The sequence below is a fragment of the Orbicella franksi genome, chromosome 12 (genome assembly GCF_964199315.1).
Source record: "Orbicella franksi chromosome 12, jaOrbFran1.1, whole genome shotgun sequence".
In the NCBI taxonomy this organism is placed as follows: domain Eukaryota; kingdom Metazoa; phylum Cnidaria; class Anthozoa; order Scleractinia; family Merulinidae; genus Orbicella; species Orbicella franksi.
This window is the reverse complement of record NC_138156.1, coordinates 13,987,761-13,997,403: the sequence shown is the minus strand read 5'-3', so window position 1 is coordinate 13,997,403 and position 9,643 is coordinate 13,987,761. Positions and strand designations below refer to the sequence as shown.

Sequence of the window (9,643 nt, the reverse complement as noted above, 5' to 3'; positions counted from 1 at the left end):
ACTGCATGGAATATTTTAGGGTAGTCCATTAGGGTAGTCCATGGACTAGGGGTCATTGTTTTGTCGATCGCCTTCCGGCTTTGTCTTCCCGGGTTTCTTGTATTAATTCTTTGACCTCGTCGACCGCGCTGTTGTGACTGATACATCACCTCACTCATAAATATCTTTACCAGCTTTCACCTGCGTGTGAGCAAAAGCCGATAGGCAAAAAACTACATACTTACGAAAGGAAAACACATGAAACAAAAATGGCCATTGTTTCCTCGCGGTTTTCTCTGGCGTCTCGCACGATGGACTGAGCGAAAGACGAACTACTCGTAGTCTAAGGCAAGGTCGGACAACAGAGATCAGATATGACAGATATGACATGTTCCCCTTGCCAACACAAATCCAGTTTAAGTCCAACAATCCCCCAAAATAGTGTGACCTTGTCTCATTAAATATCACAACCAGAAACCAATAATATCTTGACAAACCCCAGGCTTTAAAATGCAAAGGATTTATTTGTTAAAATGGCGTTGATCCTTTTTCTTTGTACATCATATCCGCCACAGGCACAAATTTGTGTCCAGAAATAAATACATTTTGCTAAAAACTTTACACTTACAATCCAACATAATTTAAGGTTTACATAAATATAAGTGTTGACATAAATTAATGTTTCGAAATTCGTTTAACGACTTACTTACATTAATTCAAGAAGGCAAGAAAGAGAAAACTGAAAGCCTTCCTAGTAATGCATTGTGGGCCTACAGTCTCATGTATGGCTCATTAGTAATGACTATTAGTGAACTTGCAGTTTGGCAACTAAAGTTCTCTTAAAAAGATCAATTTTTCTTTTACTCTGCGTCAAATGCTGTGCCGGTTATTAATTAATTTTCTGTTATAAAAATCTAAGGAATTCGCGCTGCTTATATGATTTTTTTCGCGCATCTCGTCTGGAAAAATTGAGGCGTGTTTCTCCTCGCGGTAAAATTTCTGACTTCATCTTTATCACCATCACCGGTGGATTGAAAAGAATTTAAAAATTTTTCCTCTTTCATAAAATCTATAGACATTATAGTCATTATAAGGTTTCGGAGAGAATGAATGAATAGAACAGTTCGTTCAGAAAACCTCGCGAAAATCACTTTGTTCAAAATCGCTTGTGCTTCGTAAGGAGCCACTAAGAATATCTCTTTTAAAACGCCTAATAACCCGCTTAATGGAAATGAAGTTCACGCCCTGATTTAGGGTTAATTATGCAAACCAGTGCAACAAAACAAATTATCACTGGGAGTATTGATAATACTAACTTAGAATTGTACTAAGTACTAAGGAAACCTAAATTTCGGGTCAACTTTGCCTCATTTTGTCACAATTTCCACCAGTTCTCAAACGTTTCGTCCTATTCTTGATGAGCGGCTAGGCCAAAGTGAACTAAGCATCGGTTTATCCAATCTTTCGACCATTGTAGAAAGGAATTTTCTTACTTTTAAATAATTTAATTAAATAAACTGGTGTGACTGTGAGTCAAACTGTCTCTTTCAGTAATGTGCTTGACCACCAATGAGAAGTCTTGGAGAGAAGGTGCAGCGAAGTGAAGTTTCATTTACTGTCGCTTATTCTGGCTGCATTCTCTGTTGTGTGTTCCCCAAGCAGACAGCTGCAAGATTGAAACCAGCGCCTGTATTAGTCAGGTATACGGAGCCATCATTCCATCAACAGAACTACATCTGGAATACTTTCTTTTGGGAAAATCAGTATCACCCGCTGTATTAATACCATAAGTGTTAACAAAATATACGAAAATATCCGATAAATGCCTTTAACTATGCTCAATGCTGGTTGGACAGCAAATTTGGAAAGTGAGAAGCGTAACAACAAGAATTCACACGAGTGCACAAGTGATTAACACTTTGTAGGGATAATAAGAATCCAAATAGAGTTCTGTTAACAAAATATACGAAAATACCCGATAAATGCCTTTAACTATGCTCAATGCTGGTTGGACAGCAAATTTGGAAAGTGAGAAGCGTAACAACAAGAATAGGCCCTTTGCAGGATCCGGTAACATGGTACGGAATTAATTACGCTGGGACGCAAGTTACGCAGTGGGACTTCCAAAACAAAGGAAAGTCGGGCTGGACTGGTACGAATTCCTTTGTTTTGGAAGTCCCACTACGTAACTTGCGTCCCAGCATAATTAATTCCGTACCATGTGACCGGATCGTGCAAAGGGTCTATTCACACGAGTGCGCAAGTGATTAACACTTTGTAGAGATAATAAGAATCCAAATAAAGCTCCTCATTCTTGATTCCGTAAATGGCAACCCTTCAGTTTTTAACTGAGAACCCAAGTTGCCACTCTGGCAAATCAGAAAGGACGCAGACAATCCAGTAAACCAATCGAAACTTTAAGCGAATACGTATAGACAGTGCTAAGCGCTAGAATACGTGCACGAGTGAGTCACAATTGGTTTTGGTTTTACTTCTGGTTGGTTGAGAAGGTGGCGTGAGTCAACCAATCGCTAAGCGTAGTAAGACCTTGCAATGCAAAACCAAGGCAAATGCTAATTTCATGCGACACTAAAATGAAAACCGCTCCTATAAATATTTGTAAATATCAATAATAATAATAATAATAATAATAATAATAATAATAATAATAGTAATAATCATAAGAGATAATTTAAGTCAAGTTTGTCCGATGTTCTACTTTAACCTCTGTATGCTCACCTGACACTCGGAGCTGCAGTACCAGGCCGCCTGACAGCCAGAACACAGAAACGAGGCATCACGCTTGCACACTGAGCACCGGTTCACTCCGTCGTCTTCTGCTCTGCCAGCGCCGCCTTTACTTTCCTCCCGTTGGGGTATGAGTGGCCCTCCTTTAGGCTGCACAAACCCGTGTAGTGCCGCTCCCGGATGTACTCCAGCTCTTTTCCGATCAATTACTCCGTGCGAGCGAACCGGTTGCTCGCGATTGCGATGCCATAGAGAATCTCGTTCAAATATTGCCGCATTGTTTGATGTATTGCTAACCAGTTCGTTTTCTCGCGGACGACTGACTCTGGTGTCTGTCGATTCGTTTAGTTTATCCCTTACTTGAGAAGCTGAGTTCACTATAAGGTCTTTGGGACTCGATATGTGTGCCTCTTTCCTTTCCAAGCTGAGTGCACTGGGACTCAAGTGCTTAGAGTGTTGACCTGAAGCAGAAGAGGAAACCGAAGACGCACTGAGTTTAAGTCTTTTTACTCTTTCATACTCTTCACGTTCGGCGCCATGACTGTACTGCGGAGGCGAAGAATGACGCATGAGAATTCCGCTATGAGAGTCAATTTCACTAAATCTTCTCTTTCTTTCCTGTGCAACTCTCTCTATGAAAAGTAGGCGCTCACGGTCAGCCATTCGTTTGTCTCGCGCTCTCATTGCGTCCATGTGATCTCGCTTTTGTTCCATTCTGAGTTGATGATCTTTGCTAAATACCAGTGGGTTCACTTTGTCTTTAAGTTCTGCGTGAAGAAGTCTTCTGTTGGCTTCAATTTGTTCTAGACTCAATCGTTGTCTTTCTCGCTCTCGCTCACGTTCAATATCCTGTTAGAGAAGTAAACAGTAAATAGTAAATAATCTATAGTAAACAAACGTTCAATATCCTCTTGGAGAAATAAATAATAGTGAATCGACAGGAGAACAGTTGCTATTTTCTCATATTCTTCAACCGCTCTAAAGACCTTAGTGATTTTACTACTATTTATTAAGAATTAACTTTAATTCTAATAGCACGAGTTTCTTTGCGGGTGTCTACTCACTGCTGCAGCAAAATTTCAATTACGCAATTTAACTGCAACAGACTGACATGAGTGACAAAACACTTCAAATCCAAGCTGAATTTTGGAGTAGTTTTCGTCAATATAGGAGAACGTCCCAGTGAAACCAGAAGAAGTTTATGAACAGTTAGGAAGGGGGCAAATTGTTTCATTTTCTACTCCTCCGTGAACTAACCTGTTTGATATGGGGCGGTAAGTCCTTTCCAACATCTGCTAAGTGACTTTCTGGTTTTCCTGCTGCGGCAGCCAGTCGCTCCATGGCCTGCCGTGAATTCATGATCAGCCCATACTCTCGAGAGGCAAGGGAAGTCGGTGGGGAATAAACATGAACTTCGGAGGGCAGTCGAGCGGAGTCAGGGCCTCTCCGTTCTAACGAACCATCTGGTCGCACAAAGATGGATTTTACCATGGTTGAGCCACCCTTGGTGACAGGCAAGGATGAAGCCATTCTACTTAGTAGCTCACGGTGTGAAGGCTCCGACGCTCGAATTACTTCTCCGCGCCTGTGCATCTCCAACTCGTGCAAAGTGGCCATCCGGGGATCTATCCTACCTGGAATACTCGCGCTGGCCAGGAATGATCTGTCTGGATACACTTTGTGACGGAGAGGTGGTGAAAGCTCAAATGGCATTCTTGACCTACCGTTATCGTCCTCAGCACGTACCAGTAAGCGATCTTCGGGGCGCTCTTTGTCTCTAAGTTCCATTCTTGTGTCTTTCTCCAAACTCCTGCTTCTCGCCTTGTGCTCTCCTGACAGCTCCAAGCGAAGCATTTGTTCCGTTTCGGGGCTGAGGTGTTCTCTGGAGCGTTGTCCCTCCCTGTTCCCATTTTGTCTCGTTCTATCATCAAGCAGTCGAAGACCTGGGTTGACGATATTAGAATTTCCGTGTAATGACTCCGTATTTCGGTCTCTTTCTAGACGGCCAGCTTTTCCTAAAAGCTCTATCCCTCGAGGACCCAGCCCTTCTTTGCCATCCGATAACTTTCCAGAGTGTGTGACCGCATCTTTGGCTGACTGCATCCTTACAAGGGACGAGCTAGGTCCTCTGCTCAGCTCTTCACGCCTCAGCCGCTCAGATGGCAGTCTTATATCTGCTTCATCTAACGATCGAAGGCGTGGGGGTCCAGGTTTGAGAAACTCACTCATGATAGAGCTGGGTTCCCTCTCCTCTACAAGGCGTCGTAATGAAATTGTCTGGTCCCTCTTCTCTACAGGTGAAGTGGCCGAGCTGGATCCTCGTCCAGGACAGATCAAACTCGGATCTTTTGAATGCGGTGGTGTTGTCAACTTAGCCGGTCCACGTGAAGGTGAAGGAAGACCGGAGAGCATTAATTCCCCAGGGAGTGTCTTGGATTTTAACCCTTCATCCACCTTCACCCTCAACATTTCTTCCTCTCTTCTGCGGTTGAGATCAGACAAGGTAAGTGGCTGATGAAGGGGTCTCCGCTCATACAATGGGGGTATGTTAGGTACGACAAGTTCCCTGGGGGACCTTTCAGGAGACTTCTGGAGTTGATGAGGAGAACGCATAAGATCACCTCCAAAGCGCCGAGCTTTTTCCTCGTGCAAAGCTTCCAGTTCTCTCAGAGTAGAAGGGGAATGCTTTCCAATTTGCTGAAGATGAGACAGCATCAATGGAGGTCGCTTTCCTGGGACATGTGCGATAGGCTTCACCACTTTCGGTGTTTGCAGGACCGATTTGTCCCCCAGAGTGTCTCTACTGGGTGGTGATTGCTTATCTGGTTGGTATGCTTGACAGTCTGGTTGCCGGCATTGGCCTTTATCGCACTCTCGACGTTCACGTGACATAACTGCAGATAAATGATCATGACTGTGAGGTCCAAAGGGATGCATCGGACCATGATGGCTTGGAATATCGAGAATTCCGGAGTGAATACCTCTCGGCTTGTTGCCGTGAAAAGGACAGTTCACGTCCCGCTTGCATGGTATCCCAGACTTCATGTTGCCGGGCACATGATGTCCACAGTTGGTTGCAGGATATCGCCCTGCTTGGGACAAGGGATTTCCAAACATACCCGGCCCAGGTACTGCTGCACTGTGTGTAAGAAGATGCGGAGTAAATGTTCTGGGAGAATAGCCTTTCAAATGCGGAGATGTAGGACCGAGGCCAGGTGAAATGGGCATACCATTCCCATCATGCATTGGTACGACTGGAATCAAAATGGCGGCGCGATGGGGTGGGATGTGCATAGGTCGACCAAATTTATCCTTCATACTCCCTGGAATCGTAGGATTCACCGTACCGAAAGGCTTCTTTGCTGAGGAGAAATACGTCACTCTGTCAGGTGAAGAACCGCTTAATGATTTTACCGGTGATTTCCGTCCCTCTTTTAGGCTTGAATCATTAGATCTGGAGGTAGAATGTTCATGGCTTGCTTGTGAAGCGTCGCCAATGTTTACCTTGTCTTCAAAGGTACGTTTCTTTTTCTCTTCATCATCATCTAGAATCTCAATAGGACTGATGACTTTGCGCGGTTGTTCTGTTTCAATTGTAGCAGGTTCGCTACCCCGTTGATTATCTGACGTAAATGACTCTTTCTCTTGCGGTTCTTCTGTACTTCCTTTGTCATCCACAATTTTTCTCAGTTTAGGTAAAGGTTCTAACCCAGAGGCTTCCTTTGATGGCAAAGCGTGTTTTAAAGGCGGTGGTGGAGGTTTACTTTCGATCGACTTAAAACCACTGTCATTTCCACCACTGGCGTCAGGCGAGGAAGGCTTTAATCGAGGTAATGTTTTAGGTACATTAGGTGGAAAACTTCTTCGTAAAAAACTCTTATGAAGTTCATTTTGAAAGCCATCCCTTGGAGAACTTGCTGGATCTTCGTGATCACTCTGCTGTTTCGGAGAAAACGTGCCACCGACTTCAGGTTGCTCGGCAAAATCATCAGGTGACGTTCTTGTGTTTTCTTTATCAGTCTCGTTCTCTTTTTCTCCTGAGTGAGAAAGCTCGTCTTCTTTGCCAGCTTGGTTATCTTCCCTGTCTTGCTCGTCGTTTGTATCTTTTGCATGCTGCAGGGTGTCCTCGGCGCACAGTTTTTTCTGCTGCAGTAGCCGCTCCACAAGCCAGTTGTGTCTCGGCAGATCTCGCGCGTAACGGTTTTGGCTGATAAGATGAGGCGGTGTGGATCTTTCTCTATCTCTTTCCTTTTCGTCGCTCTTTCGTTTCGTTTTTCCGATTCGTTTTTCTTTCCTGGCTTGTTCCCTTTTTCCATCTTCCTCCATTGCGCTTCTTTGTGAGTCTGCGTTCAATTCCTGCGCGCTATCATAGTTGTCTGAGCCAACAGTCCCCATGGCAACAACCTCCTCAATAGTATTCTCTGCGCGATAGCATTCTTCGTTCGGAGAAAGCGATCGTCGTTCACCGCTTTTTACGTTCCCGTCATCGTTTTCAATCTGACCACTTTCTTGGATAGTAGTTGAATCGGTCTCTCTAAGAGTATTGTTATCTATATCCTTATCTTCTGACCCGTGACTAGGAGAACCTCTTGAAGTCATTAACTCATTACACGCATTTGGAGTGTCAATAAGTTCCAAGAGCCCCTTGCCTTCCACTGCCGCCGCCTGCTGTGGTGCTTCACATACGTTTTTACTCTTGCTACGTAGTGTGTCATCGTCGCTTTCAGAATCAAGCTGCTTGATTGCTTTACTTGAATTAGCATCTTTAACAGCTGGACGAGCTTTGTTTGCCTTGGATTTCCGGCGTGGGTTATTCAAAACTGGTTTATGAATGTTCTTGTGGCCTTTCGGTTTTTTGCGCTTCTTTTTCTTAATTTTGCCGCGGGGCACTGGTGCTCCACCCTCGGGTTCACTGAGTTCACCAGCATCCGACATACCTTCGATGTTTGAAAGTTCCGATTCGTTAGCGATATTTTCTGAATTTTGTTCGACATTAAATAAATTGTTCTGTGAGGTTCCTTTCCCTTGAACGTCCTTAACTTCAAAATTTTCTTTTCCAGCTTTGCTTTCTAGGATTCCCACTCTGTAAGGTGCTTGCTTTTTAGTCTCCTTTTCCGAACATTCGTTTTTGCTAGGGTCTGTCGACTGTCTGTCATTGACTTCAAGACCGTAGGGACGATGGTTCCACAAATCTGAGTTCTCGTTTTCAATGTCATTTCCATTGTTTATTTCATCTACAACACCACACGAAGAAACTTCATTAGTTTTCTGTGGCTCACAATCATTGCCATGTTTACTAGAATGCTCGCACTGCATGTCGGGCTCGTCCATCAAGCGCGCAATTTTCGAGTTTTTGATACTGCTGTGATCTGGGTCATTAGGTTGTAGATAATCCATGCTGTCACACATAAAGCTACTCTTGGTAGTTTTATCATCACCGTTCGAATTTCCTTCCTCACTAGGGCACTCACAAGACATGTACCCAAGATTGTTCATCAAGCTTTCTTTGGAAAACAAGTCGGTTTTCGATGGCGAATCTATCGAGTCGCAATTTTCTTCTAATCCATTGCATTTTGTTTCCGACGCAGAATCCAGTCCGTTTTCGGTGGAGCTAAAGGTCTTTGTATAAGTTGGGCTTCCACCATTTGTTTTAAGTTCGTCGTCCGAACTTTTTCTATCTTCCACAACAGCCTTTTCTATATCGGCATCGCTAAAAGTAAGCTCGTCATCAGAAACATTCTCAAACTTTAACGGTTCAAATTCAGGTCGATTGGTGACGTTGTCTGCTTTGCATTGCACTCCTTCAGTTACGGCGTCCTCAGACTGAGACGGGCTTGTACCTGAGTTGTTTTTGTACCGAATCCCTTTGACTTCAATTTTACTCTCATTTACAAATTCGATGTTTTTCATTTCCTGTACCGTTCCTCTGCGCATAAATCTATCAAATAACGACTCCCGCTCGACTGGAAGTTTACAAACAATATCTTTCTTCTCCTGGTTTGCATGTTCATTATTGTACTCAGGGGAGTGGTCACCGTAACATCGCTCATACATAGAATGACTACACTCTTTGTCTCCGTCGTGACACAGCTGCTCGTGACAGTTTTCACTGCAAACCTTCTCGTCGTCCACTTCCACAACCGCCCTGTCCGTCCCAAGGCCGTCTTTCTTGTTTTCGAAGATATCGGCAAATTTCTTCGTGAGTTGTTCGCGTTGCAAGAGTTCAGCGCGCGCAATATCTTCACTGAGTAATCTCTTTTGTCGTGCTAAATCCTGGGTGAGTCTCTGTTTTTCCCGCGGCGCGTCACGCCGATGGGAAATAACTTTAGCTGTTTTATTCTCATCTATTTGTTGGTATCTTTTACTTCCCGGGTCACTGGCCGGGGATAATTTTCTTCCCTCGGAATCTTCCACGAGTCTTGCGTTCCGCACAGGGGAGCCATAGCGCCCCGAATGGCGTGAAACCTCGCTACTATGTCTCTGAAAATGGTGTGAGTTTTTGCGCTGCTGACTGGGGTCAAATTCTGAGTTTCGATCAGGATAGGGATCCCTTTCCCGAACAACCGGGCGAGCCGCGGGTCTGCTGGTCCCTCGACCACGTTTATCTCCACTTGACTTGGACCTGTGGCTGAACGTGGGCCTTCCTCGTGGTTTAGCTCCATCACGTGGATGCAAGTGCGAGGAAAAGTAATAGCTTGACATATCGCCGCGCGAGGAAACCTCGTGTTCAGTCTTAATACTACTGTCTCTTGGTAGATCTTTCTCGTCTTCCGTCGAATTTCCTGAACTCACGCAAGGTTCCCCTGACTTGAGCTGAAAAGAATTGAAAAAGAAAGACATTAAAAAGGAAATATTTACCTGTTACGCATAGTAACTGCTGAGTCACTTCAGCACAGAAATCACTAAGCACAATCTG

At 44.2% G+C, this 9,643-nt stretch overlaps 1 protein-coding gene across 9 annotated transcripts in view; it reads right to left on the bottom strand.

Moving 5' to 3' along the window:
* Nucleotides 1-256: 256 nt before the first annotated feature.
* LOC145464430 (uncharacterized) overlaps nt 257-9,643 on the bottom strand; it is a 28,704-nt gene continuing 19,317 nt past the window's right edge. For all 9 annotated transcript variants that reach the window (XM_081448319.1, XM_081448318.1, XM_081448320.1 and 6 more), the window contains 3 exons: nt 3,985-9,540; nt 2,719-3,576; nt 257-1,645 (listed from right to left, as the gene is read on the bottom strand). In XM_081448319.1, coding sequence (XP_081304445.1) covers nt 1,592-1,645; nt 2,719-3,576; nt 3,985-9,540 — 6,468 coding nt within the window. In that variant the 3' untranslated portion in view covers nt 257-1,591. The remainder of the gene's footprint in view (nt 1,646-2,718; nt 3,577-3,984; nt 9,541-9,643) is intronic.